General features: G+C 42.6%; 1 protein-coding gene across 1 annotated transcript; it reads left to right on the top strand.

The window, feature by feature from the left end:
* Nucleotides 1-54: 54 nt before the first annotated feature.
* On the top strand, nucleotides 55-15,457 carry DHX8 (DEAH-box helicase 8). The gene is made up of 23 exons (XM_072885769.1): nucleotides 55-187; nucleotides 635-720; nucleotides 1,334-1,406; nucleotides 1,855-1,940; nucleotides 2,554-2,663; nucleotides 2,779-3,090; nucleotides 3,394-3,538; nucleotides 4,103-4,306; nucleotides 4,837-4,924; nucleotides 5,259-5,356; nucleotides 5,901-6,048; nucleotides 6,541-6,722; nucleotides 7,144-7,338; nucleotides 7,542-7,727; nucleotides 8,239-8,449; nucleotides 8,787-8,968; nucleotides 9,726-9,866; nucleotides 10,148-10,303; nucleotides 11,162-11,299; nucleotides 11,727-11,855; nucleotides 12,928-13,124; nucleotides 13,276-13,455; nucleotides 13,984-15,457. The coding sequence occupies exons 1-23, from the start codon at nucleotides 76-78 to the stop codon at nucleotides 14,201-14,203; spliced, it is 3,579 nt and encodes a 1,192-aa protein (XP_072741870.1). The 5' UTR covers nucleotides 55-75; the 3' UTR covers nucleotides 14,204-15,457.
* Nucleotides 15,458-21,360: the final 5,903 nt, after the last annotated feature.

The following is a 21,360-nucleotide window of genomic DNA, read 5'->3' as shown; positions in this document are numbered from 1 at the left end:
CCACCTCGCCGCTTCCGTCGCGCCCCGGATGCGGAAGCGATGTCGGGTGTGCGCGTGCGTGGGTGGGGCGCAATCATGGCGGACGTGGTGGCTCTGGAGGAGCTCGCGAAGCTCGAATACTTGTCGCTGGTGTCCAAGGTCTGCACCGAGCTGGACAACCACCTGGGCATCAACGACAAGGACCTGGGTGAGTGGGGCGGGCCCCAGCCCCCGAGCTGGGCAGGCGCTCGCGGGCCGCGCGGCCTTTGGGGGTCTCCGTGGCGAGCGCGGCCCGGGGCGCGGCAGCCGGTGTCTGTCCCGTTACGGGCCTGACGGCAGCAAAGGGAAAGGCTGTTGCAGCCGTTTCTGTCGGCCAGGACGCGTTTTGCGAAGGGGCTTTTCGAGTTCAGAAAAAAACCGTGATTTTTCTTCAAAAAACTTGCCGTGAGCCTGAGAATATGCTTCGATCTGGCCGCCTCCGAAAGGACCGGGAAAGGAAGCCGCTGCTGTTGTGAGCAGCGCTGCAGCTTTTCTGTGGGTAGCTAGCCCTAGCTGGTCACTGCGTTGCCGGGAGAACAGCTTGTCTCCAAGTGCGAAGTACTTATACTGCCTTTTAATTATTTGTTCTAATTTACTTGCTGCTTTTCCTTCGCAGCTGAGTTTGTGATAAATCTTGCAGAGAAAAATACTACGTTTGACACATTCAAAGCAGTTCTTCTGAAGAACGGTGCCGAGTTCACTGTAAGTGAGATCTGAACGTTACTTACGTGTTCTTATTCTGGTGTATTTTATGGAGCTTTTGTTTTAAAGAGAGAGGTGTGAGGAGTGATTATTGGTTTTCTTCAGTTGGAAAACTATGCACTTATTACCTGTCGAGTATTCCTGTCTCATCAAGCCAAGTCTCCCCCTCCCTCCTTTTTTTTAAAAAAACTTTAGTAGTTTTTGTGAAACATCCTTCTGAGGACTTGAGCTGCTTATTGTCTCGTTGAGCATATAAAATATAGAAGAAACAAGTTTTCACAAAGGCAAATGTTGTCGTAAGTCTTTTTATGATCCTTAGATGCTGGGTTCATGAGTTCCTCAGAAATAACTGTAGTTGGATTAAATAGGTGATTAAAAATAACAAGTGGAAAAGTTAATTAAATGGAATTACAGTAATCGTTTTCAGATTCAGCTGCTTATATCTTTTTAGGATGTACATGAAGTCCAATGATACTCCCTAAAAATGAACCTGCATCTTTAGAATTTAGCTTATTTTTTTGTCCTGCTGATAAACCCTCACTTATGCCTTCTAATAATGAAAAACAGCCTCACAGTCATTTCTTGGATTAAAGTATTTTATTAATTTTTTCAGGATTCTCTTATTAGTAATTTGCTACGTCTCATACAGACAATGCGGCCTCCACCAAAGCCATCTACGAGCAAAGGTATGCATAATCCTATCCCTCTTATCAGTTCAGTGTAAAAAAGAAAGCAAAACTTTTAGTCTTCTGTAGTTTTTGGCCATGTTTGGTGAGATCGGTGTAGTTATTGTTCTAGTCTTGTAAGGCAAGACTTTGTCTCTTATTGTTGCACTGGGAGTCTCTCTGTTGTTAGTGGTAGATTAGCAAAGCTGTTTAGGCACTAAAAACCACACTGAGTACGCTATTTAGAGTATTTATGTATTTCACAGATTCACTAATAATCAGAATTTTCTTTGTAGGAAGGTAACATTGTAATCTTTCAATTGAATCTCTGTAAAATCCATATCAACCTTTGCGTTCAGATGAAAGTTAAACTTTATGTTCAATTACAGAAAAATCAAGAGCGAATCGTTCTAGCTCTTCTAAGTTTTGCGGGTTTTTGTTTGTTTTTTGTTTTAAAACTCAAAATCAGAGGCAGTTGTCAAACCCAAATCGGAGAAGGAAAAGTTGAAGGAATTGTTTCCAGCCCTTTGCAGGCCAGACAATCCCAACATCAGGGTAAGATCATAATTTCAGATTTCTTTTGCGAGTATGTGAAAACGTATTTTTTTTTTTTCCCGTGTTTCTCTTAGTTTCAAAATTTTTTTTGTATTAATGTGAGCGTCTCCTGCTAATGCATGGATAGAAGTGGACTATGAGAAATTAAGTACAAAAGAGGCAGAAGGCTGGTGGTATTGCATGTAGTTCTCAGGAACAGCTGTTACAGCAATTGCCTTGTTGATACTGTTTTGCAGAATACCTGGAAGATGAGGCTCTTGTGACATGAAATTTGTAGCCCGGCCTTTCTTACGTAATGTTCAAAGTAATGATGGATTACAAACTAGATAAAAATTTTGGATGTTCAGGTGCTACGAGGGACTGGCATTTTATATTTTTGTAGTGATTTGAGGTGTTGAAATGAAGCTGTCTTTTGTATAAAAGCAGAATTGTCTCAATATTGTGGCAAAATAGGGGGGTAGCTTTATTACTTTCCCCCTCCCCATATCACATAGTCCGTCTTTTTTTATCCTTTATATTCTAAATAGATATGCATGTGATTATCCTTTCTGTAGATTAATTCTCTGTGACAGGTTTTTATCAGCCTTCTTACAGAATGGTTCTTTTCTTGCAGAATATGCTGGATGAAGATGATGTGAAAGTGGCAGCTGATGCACTTAAGGAGCTTGAAGCTCTAATGCCTAGTGCAGACAGGCAAGGCAAGCAAAGGAACAGTGACCACCGGTAGGTTTCTAGTGTGTCGGTGGGGATGGGTATTGGCCGTTGGTTTTGCCTGCTCGCTCTGTTCTTACATGGACTTTCACTGCAAATTTGTAATGTATGTTTGTTTGTTTGTTAGGGCAAAGAAAAAGAGGAGGAGCCGAAGTCGTAGCAGGGACAGGAAACGAAGGCACAGATCTCGCTCTAGGTCTCGTTCTAGGACTCGGGATAAGAACAGGGGAAAATCCAGATACCGGTCAAGGAGCAGAAGTCAGAGTCCCAGTAGGGACCGTAAGGATCGAGAGAAGTATGTTGAGAAGAGCAATGAGAGATGGCGAGACAAGCACATAGACCGTCCACCACCTGAGGAGCCTTCCATTGGAGACATTTACAATGGCAAAGTCACAAGTATAATGCAATTTGGATGCTTTGTACAGCTGGAAGGGCTAAGGTACCTTCTGACGTTCACAATAAATCTGGTAGTATTCCATCTGAGTTCTCTTTTCTGCTAGTATCTTAAAGAGGTTATGAGGCTACAATAAGGTACGCGGGGTGTACCTTTGATGCCAAAAGGAAGGTCTGTTTCAGAAAAATAAATTCGACAGCAGAGAATGTTCTCCTTATAAAAAACAGTTTATGAACCTACGCAAATGATCAGTCGACAACAAAATATTTTAATCCAGACTCTGAATGATCTGAAGGACTGTCGGAGTAATAATGTACAGCATCTCATGCCCCTCTGTTTCACCTGCAGGAAGCGTTGGGAGGGCTTGGTCCACATCTCAGAGCTTCGAAGAGAAGGACGGGTTGCCAATGTTGCCGATGTTGTGAGCAAAGGACAAAGAGTAAAAGTCAAAGTTTTATCCTTTACTGGATCCAAAACCAGCCTGAGCATGAAGGTATGGAAGACATTCTGTAGTGCTTATAATAGAGTTTGTGGTGCTAAAGTTTTTAAAGATTATGCCTCTTTTTGGTATGTTTTGCTCTTTTTGATGAAAACAAATATATAACCCTTTAAATGAGAGTTAAACACAGAATAATAACTCAATTTTTTTAAGTGGCCTATTACTTCTTACTTGTTTTCTGTAGGTTCTTGTTTTTGATGTAATGTTTCTAACAATTTTTTGACTTGATGTGTTAGCTAAGTGACAAGGCAAACCTCAAGCTGTTGCTATGTTTGTCTTCCTTTTTCAGTATGAGAGAAGCATTTCATTTTAAATGAAATCACTGCCATTGCCAAGGCAGAGTAGAGTGTTCCAGGCCTTGGGGTGTACTTAGCTCACAATACCAGCTGAAAAAAAAAGCATGCAAAATAGCATTTTCTGTGTATGGGCTGTTGTTGGCAGTAGTCTTTCCGAGAAACGTACTCTGCTTTTTCTCTTGTGTTAGAGGAAGCACCAGTGTTAATAGGTAAGGAGAAGTGCAATATAGGTAGAGCTGACTGATTAATCAATCTAATATAGGATGTTGATCAAGACACTGGGGAAGACTTGAACCCAAACCGGAGGAGAAACCTCGTTGGAGAAGCCAATGAAGAAACTTCTATGAGAAACCCAGACAGACCTAGTCACCTGTCCCTGGTGAATGCCCCGGAGGTGGAGGATGATAGCCTTGAACGGAAACGCCTCACCCGAATTTCAGACCCAGAGAAATGGGAAATAAAACAGGTGTGTTTTGTATTTGGGGAAATAGGCTGTCAGTCAATAAAATTGCTAGGGAGTTTCATGAACTAGAATACAGCACCTCCATTGTTTGTTTGTGTAACTTATTCCTTACCTCTAAATTGCCATCTTCTTGTGATTTGGGACTTCTAGCTTAGTTCTAACTATGAAGTTAGCCCTGCTTTGAGCAGGAGGTTGGACCAGGTAACCTCCAGAGATCAACTCTGACCTGGGCGATCATGATCTTTATCTGGTGACACTTAAGTGGTATTTGATTATCAGTTTGGTCCTGCCACACATAAGCCAGCTGTCTCACACTGATGGTATTTAGAATAACAAAAGGACTATTTGCTCAGAGACTGGATGACTTGGGGAGACGTGTGCCAGAATGTAGGACCATTCCTTTGTTCTGAAATAACAACATTCCTTTGTTCCTGTTTTACAAGTCTGGCAATAGCATTAGAACTGATACCTCGAAGATGTGAGTTGTGTTCTTTCATGGGGACAAATTCATGTTGTATTCATTCTGTTCCCAGATGATTGCAGCTAATGTGCTTTCCAAGGAGGAGTTTCCTGACTTTGATGAGGAGACTGGGATTCTTCCTAAAGTTGATGATGAAGAAGGTAGTATTTCCAAGTAGTCTTGTTGTTGTTGTAAATTCGTTGGTTTCTGGATGTGTTTTGATTCAAAAAGAGAAGATGATATAAGTGGATATGAAGCATCTCACAATTTGCTGTCATCTTAAGCATTTGGAACTAGGGTTGCTCTAGCCTTATTATTGACATTTGGATGTGCCCTGTCTGTGCATTCTTTTTATTTGTGGTGTTTTCACTTTTAAAAATATCTAACTACATCATAATCAAGAATACACAGGAAGCACCATTTGAAGAGTTACTTTTATGTACCTGAAAGAAAATGTTTAACTTTTCTATAAAAATTGTCACTTGTGGATTTTAGATGAGGACCTTGAGATTGAGTTAGTTGAAGAAGAGCCACCGTTCCTTCGCGGTCATACTAAACAGAGCATGGATATGAGTCCCATCAAAATAGTAAAGGTAAGAGATTTCCAGCACTGAAACCAATGTACTTGATTTAATTAAATAAGTATTTGGGAATTTAACAACCACTTTTCCACCTGGACATTACTGAGAGCCCTGAAAAACATTACCACTGAACTGAAGATCCTTTCTTTACTTATAAAGCTGGTTTCTTAACTGGTGATAGTGAAGTGGAATAATAGAACCGAAATGCGCATTAGCCTGCAGCAGCAACCATTTCACGTAAGTATGTTAGAACATACTTTCTCTGTTCTGCTTTTTCTTACCTTTTGAAAGTAGAAAGTGGTAGAGAAATACTTATTTTTCGTTGATTGTGCCCATGATCCTTCTGACTGGACAGTGTAGGGATACTCTGTATTAGTCGTGACCATGGAAGTTCATGGGGCTGGGCTAATGGAAATATCCTGGAACTCAAACAGATAAAAAGTTAACATCTTTTAAAGCATCGTAAGAAGAGGCTTCTAGAGGATGCTGGCAACAGAGATAATTGAAGGTGAAGGATTGGGAGTGCTTGAATCTTAACTTTTTTCTTGCTTTCCAGAATCCAGATGGTTCCTTGTCCCAGGCTGCAATGATGCAGAGTGCTTTAGCTAAAGAAAGACGAGAACTTAAACAAGCCCAGAGAGAAGCAGAGATGGATTCTATCCCCATGGGACTCAACACACACTGGGTGGATCCTCTCCCTGACGGTATGTCTGAACACGTCCAACTGTGAACTGTGCCTTTTTTGTGATAGTTGAGCAACCCAGGAGAAATGTCGTGATATTGCGTTTGTCTGCCTCACTTTAAAAGCGATGCAAAGAAAAAGTGCTTTTCCACTGAAGTGGAAATAGGAATGTCAAGGGAAATGTACAGGTATATCCTGCTATCCGTCAAGGATGCATTACTGAAAGGTGCGATGCATGGTGAAGCAATTTTTTACATGGAAATTAATGTAATATTGGGGGTATACATGTAGGAACTTAAAAAATACTTAAACACACAAGTATAGAAGGCATGGATGATGGAACAATAGGAGCAGGATCATCGGGATCTGTGCTGTGTGAACCTAAATGTAGGAACTTAAAAAATACTTAAACACACAAGTATAGAAGGCATGGATGATAGAACAATAGGAGCAGGATCATCAGGATCTGTGCTGTGTGAGCCTAAATGTAACCGTGAAATTTTTTCTTTGCTAGTGGATGGAAGACAAATAGCTGCAAACATGCGAGGTATTGGGATGATGCCCAATGATATCCCAGAGTGGAAGAAACATGCATTTGGTGGCAACAAAGCTTCTTATGGTAAGAAGACCCAGCTTTCCATCATTGAGCAGAGAGAGAGTCTCCCAATCTTCAGACTGAAGGAGCAGCTGATACAAGTAAGACTCTTGAAATGGCATTCTTGTTTGAGCAAGCACTAATTCAAAATAAATATTCTTGGTTTAGCTTGTTGACAGGTGAATAGCCAGTTGACAATTTTAAGTGCAGAACTGTAGTTCAGAATAATTATTTTAAAGGATTATGTATATCTGTATATTTTAATAAAGCTCCAGATATTTACTGACATTAAGTCAAAATTGAAACTAGGATTATGTCGGCAAGGGATGAGTCAGCTAGACGGTTAAGCAGTTTGCTGGCTTGATCAGTAAGAACACTTGTATGGTTTTTGGTCTGGGTCAGCTGGAGCAAGAGTAGTAGGTGCTCAGTCTAGTCTTAGATATGCTGTGTTTGATTTTTTTTTTGTTAGTTTGGTTTTTGTTTTTAAGTTTTGACAAATGTATCTATTATGACCTTTTCTAGGCTGTGCATGACAACCAGATTCTGATTGTCATTGGAGAGACAGGATCTGGAAAAACAACACAGATTACCCAATACCTGGCTGAGGCAGGGTATACATCAAGAGGAAAAATCGGATGTACTCAGCCTCGCAGAGTGGCTGCAATGTCTGTTGCGAAGAGGGTGTCAGAGGAATTTGGTTGCTGCTTGGGACAAGAGGTGAATTTCCATGCCGAAGAACATGCCAAAATAAGCATGAGGAAAAGTAGGAAAAATCAGTGCTGGAGCTAGTCTGCTTATGTGTCTGTGTGTCTGTTCCCTTGTAGGCTGTAAAATGAGCTTGCAGAATAATCAAACTGGGAATTAATGATGTTAATAACTTAATTCTGTAGCTTCAGTTTCTGTGCAACTCTTCTTTCTAGGTTGGCTACACCATTCGATTTGAAGACTGCACTAGCCCTGAAACTGTTATCAAATACATGACAGATGGCATGTTACTGAGGGAGTGCTTGATAGATCCTGATCTGACTCAGTATGCCATTATCATGCTGGATGAAGCCCATGAGAGGACCATACATACAGATGTGCTCTTTGGACTCCTGAAGAAGGTAATGTAGCATTTGATTTTTATTGCTTCATTGTCCTCTGTATGCTACGTATGGGTAGGAGTGCACAGGGAAAGGCAAGATCACATAAGTCAAGTACATTCATTTGCTCTAAAATGAACTCTTCTGAAGCAGAGTAAATGCTCCTAAGGGTTTGTAGTCCAAATTTTCATAAGATGAGCCTCTGTATGAAGACAAAGCAAGCAAAATTCATCAGAAACAACGAGAATTGGCGGTCCAGGATGCTCATAATGATGGATGAGTGAGGATTGTTCTTGTTTTGCTCTTCCTTCTCTGACAAAGGCTTTCTGTGATAGGTGCTGCTAAGAAAGGTTTGAAATGTGACCTTAGCAGTCAATTGTTTGAAATTTTGAATATGGGAATGAGCTGCCCCTCTACTCAGGCATCAAAATGCCTGATATTACTGGTCATATTTCTCTGACTTAAGTCAAGTGCCATACGTTAATAGTCCCAAAGGCAATAAATGACTTGAGAACTTTCTATCCTGCTATAGACAGTGCAGAAACGGCGGGATATGAAGTTGATAGTGACGTCAGCAACGCTGGATGCTGTGAAATTCTCTCAGTATTTCTATGAAGCGCCAATCTTCACAATTCCTGGCAGAACATACCCAGTAGAAATTCTGTACACGAAAGAGCCAGAGACAGATTATTTGGATGCCAGTCTGATTACAGTAATGCAGATCCACTTAACAGAGCCACCAGGTGAGTGGAGGATGGTCTAGGGTGATTAGTGATTCAAGGACTTTAATACCTATGAGCAAGGTCTTTCTATAAGTCATGGATCACATATTAGTAACATGAGCAAAATGGTCTCAGTACTATCCTCTATTGTTTGCCAATACAGTAAATAAAATGCTGGAAAAGTTGGGTAAAAGACTGAAAGTACGTTGCTTCTGGCTAAGAGTTGTTGCCCAGGGGCTAGCAAAAGTTGGGGATCCTCTGCTTTACATGGGAAAAGTGAGAGATGGAAATATGGTAATGCAGGAGTTGTACTGAACAGAATTGATTCTGTGGATGTTTTAATTTACTTCCTGGGTAGGTGACATTTTGGTGTTTCTAACTGGTCAGGAAGAGATTGACACTGCCTGTGAAATCCTCTATGAGAGGATGAAATCTCTAGGACCCGATGTTCCAGAGTTAATTATCTTACCAGTATATTCGGCTTTACCCAGTGAAATGCAAACCAGGATCTTTGACCCAGCCCCACCAGGAAGCAGAAAGGTAATTTCAGCTAAGTGTGGCTTCATCTTTTGCTTTTTTAATACTGGGGTGTATTACACTGCTAATCATGTCTTCCCCCCCCCCCCCCCCCTTTTTTTTAGCACTTCTGATTCTGTTAGTTACAACTTCAGACAAAATGATGTAGTTTTGGAGAAAAGGTGGCTTATATGTAGCTTAGAGCATGTTTTTGGTTGTGTACATGCCTATACGTCTTATCTAAGCCTTTGAAAATGTATATAAAAACGTGGTGTAGCAAACCCCTGTGTGGGATATTCTTGGTGTGTTTTTTAATGCTACCTTTAAAGGATATTAACTAGTGAAATGTAAGTGCAGTTCCTGTTGGATGGATGTAAATTTCCTACCAAACAGCTAATGAATATCTAGAGATACATTCTCTGGAAGATTCTTCTCTAAATATGGACTGTGTTTGAGTGATAGGCAAAAATTCTCCCTGAAGTCAGTGCAGTATGCTTACAAACTTACAATGATCTTTCACTTGCTTTTAGATTTTATGATGTTCTTTTCCCATATTGTCCAAATATAAAACAAATGTAGATACTTAAAACCTGTCCATCTTTGACTGTAGATAACACTTCTTTCTGTTCCTCTGTGAACACATTTCTCCTTTCAATGTTAAATGATAGTAGTTGCATTTATAACAAACTGCTCGTATCACGTAGAATGGATTAAGTTGAGTAGCACGGTTGGCTTGGCAACTAGATACAGAACTGGTGCTGAATCAGACTGTTGTTTGCAGGTTGTCATCGCCACTAACATTGCTGAGACATCTTTGACTATTGATGGCATATATTACGTAGTCGATCCTGGCTTTGTGAAGCAGAAGGTTTATAACTCCAAGACTGGAATTGACCAGCTGGTTGTTACACCGATTTCACAGGTAGGCATTCTGTGTTTGCCTTTTTTTTTTTTTTTTTCCTTCTCTTCTTGCTGGTAACTTTGCTTCCAAGCGTGGAAGCAAAGTGAGGCAATGATAAAACCACATTTTTGATAACCCCCTGAGACTTCTTGAGGCTGTGCCTAAGGAATACATACTTTCCTGGGTTGTATTGGAAATATCTTTCTATTAATACAAGCAAAATTATGAATAATAATCTTATTTTACTTGTTTTCACCTCTGCCTGTTTGCACCTGTTCACCGAGATGCTTTGTTACCTTTAGGCTCAAGCAAAGCAGCGAGCAGGAAGGGCTGGGAGAACAGGACCAGGAAAATGCTATAGGTTATATACAGAGCGTGCTTATCGAGATGAAATGCTAACAACCAATGTGCCTGAAATCCAGAGAACAAATTTGGCCAGTACAGTACTTTCCCTGAAGGTGGGTATTTCACCAACTTGTAGCAAGCCAACATGATCATAAGCGTTTTGATAAATGAGTCTCTGCCTTTATGAACCTCGTGGAGTACTTCTGTAATTTCAGATCCTTCTAGTGAACAGAGGTATTTTGGAAGAGAGACTGCATCGAATGCAGTTCTCAGGCACTGAGCTTGCTCCTGGATTTTTCTGTTGAGGGTTATAATGTTGAATATCTGCCTAAATTACAAGTCTCAGCTGCACAGAACAGTTAGTTGCAGGAGGTCTGAGAAACAGGAATCTTATGGGCAGTACACATTTCCTAAGTAAGGTATATTTATGTTGTTAACAGGTAAGACACACCGTTGTAGAGTGGTTTTTGATCTCCAAGCATATGCATCTTCTAAGTGTACCATCCCTCTGGGAGTCCGCAAACTGGATCTAACCCAGTACGTAGCAGCTGGGGAAGTTGCTGTCTTTCCCCCTTTCTGGGAGCAAGGGGAAGCGTGGAGGCATATTCAGTGTCCATTGGAGCTGTCAAACCACACTGGTTTACAAGGCAGGAAGTCCTCAAAACCAGTATGTAGCCTATGTGTATCCTCAATTGAATCTTCTTGCTTGAGAGTTGTATGGAACAGTACCAAAGAAACAGACCAGAAAACTGAATGGTGGGTGAAAGGCATGGGCCAATGCAGATTATCTCAAGTGTAGAAATATAGCCATGTATTTGTGACTGCAGTTACAGTCAGGATAAGGACATGAGGCTAGGGTTACTTCAAGTTCTGTAGTGCCTCATTGTTTGATGTTTGTTTATCTCTGGCTGAAGTTTAGTGTCTTCCTTCTCAGTTTTTTAACTTGGGTTTTCTCCTCTCCCTCTGTTCAGGCTATGGGCATCAATGATTTGCTCTCCTTTGACTTTATGGATGCTCCCCCAATGGAAACTCTCATAACTGCCATGGAGCAGCTGTACACCCTGGGAGCTCTGGATGATGAAGGACTGCTCACTCGACTTGGGCGCAGGGTAGGCAAAACAGAATACTTCTTAGCACTGGCTGGGTTGCAGATATTTAGGGGGTGGCATGAGAGCAGTTGTATAAGGACTTGCCTAGCACTGTTGGCTTCCTTTTCCTGTTATTCTCTTGTGTTTTATTGGTAGCTTTTCATGTACTGTATTACATATCTTCTGCTTTTTAAGGAGCAGCTATTATGTCTCCTTACTTATAAGGTTACTTTCATTAATGTCTAAAAATTTCCTGTAAGTATTGGGATATTCTTCTGATGGTGAATAGAGACAAATAATTTGTTTCATGTTGAGTAAAGTTACTCTGGGTAAAGCACACTGCTTTGCAAAGGAAGCACAGAAGAAAGGGCATTACTCTCTTTTGCACTGAGAGAACTCAAGATTTTTCCAAGTTGTTGCAGGGTACCCTGAAACAGGTTTCTTGCAGATGGCAGAATTCCCCTTGGAGCCTATGTTGTGTAAGATGTTGATCATGTCTGTGCATCTGGGATGCAGCGAGGAAATGTTGACAATAGTCTCCATGCTGTCTGTACAGAACGTGTTCTACAGGCCAAAGGTAAGGAATGCAGCCAAGAAGCAGCAGTGTAACAGTTTGGGTGTGTTTTATGTGCCTGCCTCGGGTGTTAGCGAGTGAGCATATTTGCCAAAATAAACCTGTAGCTTGGTTAGACTGTGCTCGTACGTTACATTTTCTGATGTACCTTTTGGTTAAACACCCTGTAGCTGTGGATGTTGGTAGTTTCTTTGCAGATGGGAAGATGGAAGTTAGAAGTCTCACATTCTCTTTTGCATTTCCCAGTAAACATACAAGCCTAAACCAAGTCAGTCCCAGCCAGTTCAGAATGGTTTTGTCATTTTAGATACACAGAGTGTATTTCTTCATGGCAATCCTATCCTGTGCTGATTTCTTTTAAGTTGGCAAGCAGCAGACTGTGCTGTGGTAGGATTCCTCAACAGCAGACTCCTCTTGAAGCCATTATTTCTTCATTATGATGGCCTGCTGCAGTTTAGTCTGTTAACTTCAATTTTGATCTATGTAGCCAGTCTTTGATTAGTGTTTTATCTGCAGATTGGAGAAGTGGGGAGAGGTGGGTAGATCAGCAGGGTCAAAGCTACTGCTTCAGCACCTTTGTTGATGAGTAAATGGGGTTGCTTCTAGAGCAATAAAAAAACTAGCTAGTTCAGTGCATGCATATACTTCCTACAGTATAAATGAGCTATTTACTTTGAAGCATCCTTTCAAAAATAGGGACTGAAATTGAATAAAAAGTATCAGTAAAAAAAAAAAAAAAGTTCTCAGTCTTTTCTGGCCAGGCCCTTGTCACCGATGGGAGAGTCTTTAGGAGAGTCTATGTGAGGTCTCTGGCAAGAACAGTTCTAGGCTTTCCTTTCGTACAGGCATAGTTTTGGTGTAGAGCAGTCCCAGTGACTTTTAGATTCTCATCACTTGATCCTTAATCACTTGCCACTCAAAATTTTGTGTTGCCTTCTCAGTCTTATATCATCTGTTTCTTGGTAGACTTAAAAAGTTACAGTATGAGTGACAAGTAGCCTATGTCCTTCTTCATGTTGCACAAGGATTGCCTTTATGATGTAGATACCCGATTGATACATATTTTGTGTGTTAGGATAAACAAGCACTTGCTGATCAAAAGAAAGCCAAGTTCCATCAGACAGAAGGTGACCACCTCACTCTGCTGGCTGTGTACAATTCCTGGAAGAATAACAAGTTTTCAAATCCCTGGTGCTATGAAAATTTTATCCAGGCCCGATCCTTACGCAGGGCACAGGACATCCGCAAGCAGATGTTGGGCATTATGGACAGGTGAGCATGTCAAGAAGGACAAGTAGTGACTTTGTTTTCTTAGTATTCTTACACTGTAGTAGGTAAACAAAATTTGCTAATCTGATGTTGGTAGCTGCACCCAAATCTAGAGAACTCTTAATTTTTTTTCTCTCTAACTCTTGTCTGGCAGGCACAAGCTGGATGTGGTATCCTGTGGGAAGGCAACAGTTCGGGTGCAGAAGGCCATTTGTAGTGGTTTCTTCCGAAATGCAGCAAAGAAGGATCCCCAGGAAGGTTATCGGACACTCATTGATCAACAAGTAGTCTATATCCACCCATCCAGTGCTCTCTTCAACAGGCAGCCAGAATGGTAAGGAAGGCGATATAATGTAATTTTCTATTTCAGTTCAGACTTTATAACTGAAAACGTTGTGGTGTGCACTATTTGTGGAGCACATATCAAAGTATAGGCTTCTGATTCTTCAGCAGTGAGCAGAGTGAAACAAGTTTCAAGTGTGCTTTTGGCTCTTTCTGCTGCTAAAATTAGTGCCTGTGCAGAAATGAGACTTACCTTTTGAGCCAAGGCCTGAAAGCCTGCTGTTTGGATTTCTGTATTGTGGAAGTGAGTTTAAAACACTGAGTGGGGGGGGGCGGAGAGAGAATTGTTTTAAATGGAATTAAGTAGTTCTATGCTGAAGAGTAGTTGTGAGGTAGGAGAGGAAAAAGAAGATTGCTCTTCTGGATGGTTCTTTTGGAGCCTGTGTTGGAGCTTATAAGGAGCCTTATGCTGAAGGAGGGTGAAACAGAGATCAAGGGTCAAGCTTAGATACTCCAGCCTTTGTCTTGTCTCTTCTTGTTTGGAAAAACTGATTTCCAAAGTTGCTGTCCCTTTTCACAGGGTGGTGTATCATGAACTGGTGCTTACCACCAAGGAATATATGCGTGAAGTGACGACTATTGATCCTCGCTGGCTGGTGGAATTTGCACCAGCTTTCTTCAAGGTTTCTGATCCAACCAAGCTGAGCAAACAGAAAAAGCAGCAGCGACTAGAACCCCTGTACAATCGCTATGAGGAGCCCAATGCGTGGAGGATATCACGTGCATTCAGACGGCGATGAGCCTAGTTCCCTCATGGACTCCTACTGGTTTTATATTTTTGGGACTGTGATTTTTGCACTGTTGCAAGTGCCCTGAAAGAAAGGTCGTTCAATTGAAGCTTACCTACAAAATGAACAGAAAATAACTATTTCCAGAGCAAAAGCACAAGGGGGCGATGTGTGCTTATGTCAGCGACTCCTCAGACTCCTCAGATGCATGACAAATGTCCTGGGTCTCCTCAGTGTGTTGCATCATTTAGGAAGTGGTTCTTGAAGCACTTCTTTAGTCATTCCCCTTTTAAGAGACAAAACCTAAGACTCGGAAATCTGGGCACTGAGCTGAACAATAATAAAAAGATAATGATTAAAAAATAGTTGTTCACCAACCTAACTGTGTTCTAAATGACCAGACAAATAGAGGCTGGAATAGTTGTTTCTTTACCCTGCTAAAAGGGATTTATTTCTACTTACACTCTTGGACAGTGGCTGTTTTTTGGGAGCTGCTTGTTCTCCATTTTTCGTATTTTATGCCTTTTCCTGTTCAGTGTAACTATTTGTCTTTTATGCAAGCCATCTGTGGTGAGATATTTAGTATCTGTGGCTTTGGGATAAGGCAGGAAAGATCCCTGGAAACCCAGCTAGGATCTCAGTTACACTTGGACAATGGCACAGGTCAGCCTGCAAGTCTTACCCTTCATCACCCTCTCCTGTGTGCTGAGGGCTAGTATATCAAATGGTAATTAACCACATCCACTCTGTAGCAGGGCTCTGTCTGTGAACGTAAGTGGTTACAGATGTTTAGACTTTCTATACAATGTGTCATGTGTTTTATTTCCACTTACAATGTTTGGTGACATCACATCACAACTGTTGGGTTTTTTTACTAGAATATGCTCTTACAGCTAAAATGTCTGTGAAACATTGTGTAACAGTTCCTTGTTTAAAAATAAATTGACTGTCCCATGTGCTGTCATGCTGAAGCTATCTGTAAATTATTTTTTCTGTTGCAGACAGATGAAACTTATTTGACTCCATAGTTGCAGCTATCCAATTTTTTTTTTTTCCCCCAAAGCTGGGACATTTGCTAAAAGTATTGTTGAAATGAGTAGAATGAAGTTTGCTGGTGGTTTTACACTCCATGAATTTGAAGAATGTTTCACACTGAAAAGTAGCTATATTGGAAATGTGTATCTATGTACAAAGGTGGTGGGTAAGGATGTTGTATATACTGTTTTATTATGTTGTATAAATGCCCTGAGCTTTCCCGTGGTGTTACATCTTCATAAAGTTAAATAGAATTAGAAAGTTCGTAAGCTTGGAGGCTTTTTTCATTATGGCATTAGGCAGAGAAGGTTGTCCTATTGAATACTCTTCCAAGCATATTTTCCTTCCACAAACTCTGCCGCTGCATCTGTTACTGTTTTCTGTGAAAATTTGCATTTGACTTTCAAAAGTCAAATGAAGGATGTAAAAGAGAAAATGTACACGGTGGAGGTCCCAGTTGTACAGCATACTTTGAGGTATTTCTGTTCCAAATTCAGTTTGTATTTGCTTCTCCAGTGTAGCCTCTTTCTGACTTACGGTAGGGGAAACTGCATCAACAGAGAGGATTTTCTTCTTTTTTTTTTTTTTAAGTGAACAATTGTCATCTGTTTCGTGTGTGTTATTTCTTTCCTTGGTATCATTTTTTCAGTAATATCCTTTAATTAATTTACAGAAACTTTTCCATGTTGACCTCAGCTGCTTGCTTTGGGAATACCTTGCATCCAAAACTAGCCTGTGAAACAAGAATGCTGCCTTACAAACTTGAACCACTTACACATTTTTTTTTAAAGCAAATTTTATCAACCTGTTACTGCTCTGAGGTCTCTTAGTGTAACATCCTAATGCCTTCAACTGTTTGTATGATTTTTAGTCGGTTTATCTTGTGTAAAAACCTGAAAATAAGCTGCCTGACGCTGGGATAAAACCACAGACTTAATGCTTTATTCTGGCATTACTTACATAACTGAATAGGTATTTTAGCCCCTTGCTGGGGAAAGCGTTCCTTGAGCTCTCCTGGGTGAGGTGCTTGTGGAAGCACTTGCCAACTTGCCTCTCTAAATGAACTGCATTATTTTAAATGGTATAAATTGTAGATCTGCTGGTTCATTTTGGCTATACTGAGTTAATGCACAGAACTGGTAACATAAGCTTCCTACCTAAAGGCAAAAATTCTGCCAGCAGAGACCATGTGTCTAGTCTAGAGTGTTTTTGGAGATGTTATGTTTAGCATAACTGCTAAAAATTTCCTGAGTGATACAAGTGTGTGTGTGTGTGCTCTTTGCATGTGTCCCTTTGTCAGCAATAAATAGCCTCCTTGCCTTTAGCAGGTCCTGTGCTGCAGACTGTGCTAGTGCCGGGAGGAGATGAGCTTGCCCTATCTCCAGTCTCTCATGCCAGGAGGAGATAGATGAGCTTGCCCTGTCTCCAGTCTCATTACTGCCAGCAACAGCAGCACATACAGCTACTGAAAGGCCCTCCCTCAGGCTTGGGTGGCTCTCTGCTTCCAGTAATATTTGGTTAAGGTGTGGAAAGGAGGCTTCAGCTGTAATTAAGGGGGAAAGCTGAGGCTGCCAAAGCACTGGGGTTATTCTTCTACCTGCTGGCAGAGAGTAAACTGACAGTAGTTAGTTACAGGTGGACAGAGGGGCAAAATAGGGATACAGACTAGAATTCTCTTTTCTGAGAATAACTAAGCAAGAACAAGTTGAAGGATCATAATGAATGCCTTTCCCACAAGAGGCTGGCAAAATGGCACCAGCCTTCCGGGGGATGGAGGGAGTGTAGGTGAAGGCTCAAGCTATGGTTGCTTTTTTTTCTTTTTTTTTTTTTTTTTTTTTTCTGGAAGACCAAGGAGCAATGCGAAATGCTGAATGGTTCCTCTGGGGAATTCCAAGCCATCTGTGAACCTCTCTGCTCCTCAACAACATTGTGGCTTGTGGAACATTTAATGCAAGTAGCATGGACTAAGTATTGCTGGTTCCTGCCCCCCTCTGGTTCCCCAGAGGCTGATGTGGTGTTCCTCGCCTAGCTGGGGACCTCATTCTGCTTGTGGAGACGTGAATCTTTCTGAACGGATGGAGCAAACAATCCTTTGTCTCAAACTCCAGCAGCATGTGCCGTAGGCCAATTGCCACGCTGATTGTCGCAAGCAAAGGATTCACAGCAAAAGAATAACTCACACATTCACGTGTACACGCATGCACACTTGCACGCACCCAAAAGCAACCTTTTGCCCTTAATGCAAGAAAGATAAATACGATTTTTACAGCCAGCCCCACATGTGCTCCATCTGTTACAGTAACTACCTTAACCTCATTAATGGGCTTGTTACCAGAGCCAGTGTGACAGCAATATGCTACTTACACAATGGGGGTTTTGATTTTTAGTAATTCAGTTTTCACGAGATTTCTGTGACAATTGCAGAAGGCTGTAATACTGACCCATTAGTGGTTTAATGGAATTTTTCATTTATGAATGTATTGTTCTTTCAAGCCATCTGGGAATGTAGTGAGTGAGTATCTGATTTTAGCAAATGTGTTTTGTATGTGTATGTGCTGTAACCTACATAAATCCTCTGGCTGGTCTGTCCATACACTGGGGGTGGAGAAGCGGGGCTGCACTGATCTGGATATGCTGGTTTATTTGGATCAAAAATGATCTTGTAGTTCTCGTAGCTGGTAGGCCTGTGGGTCTGTCTGAACACAGCTCTGCTCTGCAAGCCATGCTGAAAGTAGTGCTTTCTTGTTGAGTGTAGAAAAGTCTCCTATTTTAATTCAATATTGGTTCACTTTTACTAGAAAAAAGGCAAGGAGGTGGAAGTGAACTGGATCGTACTCAGTGGCAGATCCTGGCTATTTTGGAATGTGAATGTTAGTTTCTACTGTTTTGGTCTGCCACAGTGACAGTGTCTGAAAAGCCTGTTGATGGAAATCCAGTGTTAGATTTTCTTTAAGTTTAGAAAACATAAAATCTATCCAGAGGTGTGGGGAGAAGCCTTATAAATTCTTATGCCTCTCTTGCCTTTGGTTAATTCTCCACCATGTCCATTTAGGACTTAAACATGCATGGTGTACAAGCTTCTGCTCTGCCCTATCCCCCTACATATAAGCCTGGCTCCCTGAAAAGTTGAGGTGGACTCATGTCCCTAAGGTGGATTTGTTTTTTTACTTAAGTAATTTGAATGCTGTGTTTCTGTCCTCCACCCTCTGGGCTGCCCTCATGTTCAAGCTCTTCTCTACAGATATGAAGCTCTCGGCCTTGCTCTGGAGCAGGATCAGCGGGAATTCCCTGGCCACTTTTGCATCCAGGATTTAGGGCGTTCAGAAAAACACCAGCTGTCACCAGCCACAGGACTGCAGGTAGCCTGCCCTCTGAGAAAGCCGTGTGCTGAGGACACATGCTGCGTTGCAAACGAGCTCTTGTGCTGCAGAGGTAAGGAGCGCTCATTTGCACGGTTGAGTTGAGCAGAGCCCGTGAAGGCATGAGGACCTGCTGGGTGACACGGGTGTTGATCAGTGCCCTGAGGACACAGAGGTGGCTGCTGCCAGCGTAGAAAGCTGAGCTCCCAGCCCCTACCCTCTGTTTGAGAGGGGAAGTGGCTGGCAGCTGTTCTCTCTGCATCACATCTCAGGGGTTGTTGGGTCTCTAGGGTCTTTTCTGCATTTAATTAGCCTTAGGATTTGGGGGCAGTCAGGGTAGAATATGCCCTACCTCAGGGTATCTTGAGTAGCATTGGATTAGCACGCAGTGCCAAAGCAGCATTGCTGGGCTGTCTCCTGCTGCAGTGTGCGGAGCCTGTTCTGGTGCAGCACAAGCCTCTGCCTTGGGTGCTTCCCCAGGCCCCAGCAGCTCCTCGCAAACACAAGCGTGTGGTCTATGAAAGGACAGACAGTGGCTGATAGAGTTACAAGGCACTCAGGACTGTATCTGTTGTGTGTTGAGAAGCGCGGGTGACGTTCAGCAAAAAGTGCCGGTGTTGAGCTGGGGCAGCCAAAGACACCTCGCTACCCCTGTTCTCTGTGTCACAGGGCTGGGCTGAGATGGTGGGTGGTGTCAGGGCAAGCCGGGTGAAGCTGTCTCCAGCTGGTGTGGACCCCGACCTGGCAAGGGAGTGGACCGCCCTCTTTCTCTAGGAACAGCCCCTGAGGAAACCTCTCCAGAATCAGAGCCTGGGAGACCTCCCAGGGACTCTGCAGGCTGGTGAGGTCTCTTGGTCCCTACAGACACAAATGGCCAGAACAGGCTCTCCTCAACCTGTGCTGAGATGTAAGTGCAGTTTGCTGGGCTGATTTCTTGCTTATGTTTCTCTTAACAAAAGCAGACAGATTTAATAATTTCTCTGTTATGTGTTCTTGCAAGTGCTTTTAAAATACTGTATCTGCTGGACTGTTTAAAAGCATTTTTTCCTTCAATAACTCTTCCCCTTCATGGGGTTTAGTTCATTTGTATTAGGATTCTTTAATTATGTGGAAATCTTCAAATAGGTAGCAATCAGTTCAGTAGATGCAGTGTCAGCCAGTGGGACATGCCTGGGTAACCCTGGCTGAGGGGGGATCCGTGTTTCTGTCTCACAGAATCAAAGCAAAAAGGACAGCAATGGTAGTGCCTTCAAAACAGGCTTGAAGCTAATTCAGGGAAATGGAAACAGGTGCCACAAAGCAGCAGCTCAGCAAGAACGTCAGAGGCACTTCAGGTGCCATTAGCTATTTCAGCTAATAAGCTCCCCTGAGATACCTTCCTTTCTACTGCTTTGCTTTCTCACCTGATACCTGTCCATAGTTCCATAATGGCTGAGAGAGTGGTTATTAATCTCCTAAGCAGAGGCCCTGACTAAGCAGTGACTCTCTGCGGTGCAAAGGAATATGTTTGTTCAGCTACTCTTTCTTAAGAGACCAGACACAGGAAAGCCTTTAAGGAGTTTACAACTACATAGGCTGGTATCTGTTAACATGTTCTTCAGAAAGAGGAGTGGGCTGCGGAGAAGGGCTGTGCACGGCTCTGCTCCCTGGCTGCAGGAAGCAGGGAGGGGAATGTGCTCTCTTTGCCAGCCTGAGGGGTGAGTGCTGCTCCAGGGTGGTAAATGCTGCTCTCAGGGTTGACTGAACAGTCGTCTCCTGCTGAGGCCAAACAGACTGAGGCCTCCATTGAGTTCAGCTTTCCTCTTCTCTGCCTCTGTGTTCAGCATGCTGGCGGGCACTTCCCCCTCTGCTGTCTCATCAACATGTCAGCCATCAAGGCGTGAAGAGATCATATTCATCGTGCAAAATGGTTTCCAACGTTGTGCTAGAGTACAATGTTGCTGAGGTTCAAATGCAGAGGAGGATAGGGAGATGTCTATAGGTGTTATTAGGGCCGATTCATTTATCAGAATGAATCTCCTGCGCTTATCAACAAAACTAATGCCAATGTCCTTCTCGGGAGTGTTATACCTCCGTAAAATGTTACAAGGAGTCAAATGTCATCGTGTGATTGCCCTTGGAGTTACCTATGCTCCCCTGTGGCTGGCTTAATGGTGTAAATGACACACTGCTCCTGTTGGGGTCACCTCATCCCCAAGCCTGAATGCTGAGCAGAGCAAGCACAAGTTCTTCCCAAGATGCTGTCTTATGGAAACCTCCATGGGAGTGTTTTACAGGGTTATCTCCCTCCTGGAAGCTCAACTGTGGCAAAACCAAAGGTTCGTGGCTCACCAGAGCAGGGAGCTGGTAAGTCCCCCACTCTGACCCCGCTCTGTAACTGACGGGTTTAGTTCTGCAAAGGAGACAAGTCCCTTTTGGGCTCAGGTTAAAAGTACTGACCAGAAGGGGCCAGGACCAGCTCTGGTTTCCTTTGCTCTGCTGAGCCTCTTAAATAGGTGTGAATGAGAATATGCTGTACACAGGAGTGTCTGTCTGGTACAGAGAGCTCGACGCTCCCACCAGGCTCTGGGGGTGGTGGGACAGGAATGGCACCAAAGGGGCAAAAGGATATCTGCTGCTCTCCTCATCTTTTGAGGTGTAACTGCTTGGTTCATGTGGCTTTTGGAGTCTTCTGGCCAGGCCAGAACTCATTCCTGGCAGATCTTATCCTGGCGCTCTTCTCAGCACTGCTAGGAACGATGCATCGCCCCTTCCGACGTGCCTGCAGGCCCTAGG

The sequence above is a fragment of the Ciconia boyciana genome, chromosome 22 (assembly GCF_034638445.1).
Source record: "Ciconia boyciana chromosome 22, ASM3463844v1, whole genome shotgun sequence".
NCBI classification, from domain to species: Eukaryota; Metazoa; Chordata; class Aves; order Ciconiiformes; family Ciconiidae; genus Ciconia; species Ciconia boyciana.
The sequence above is the reverse complement of the archived record's forward strand: the minus strand, read 5'-3'. Positions and strand labels throughout refer to the sequence as shown.

Bases quoted from the DNA above. Each gene is read 5' to 3' on its own strand.
- DHX8 (XM_072885769.1), top strand. From the start codon at position 76: ATGGCGGACGTGGTGGCTCTGGAGGAGCTCGCGAAGCTCGAATACTTG. The intron at 6,723-7,143 runs GTAAGACTCTTG...GACCTTTTCTAG, and splicing joins TGAAGGAGCAGCTGATACAA to GCTGTGCATGACAACCAGAT. The intron at 7,339-7,541 runs GTGAATTTCCAT...TCTTCTTTCTAG, and splicing joins GTTGCTGCTTGGGACAAGAG to GTTGGCTACACCATTCGATT.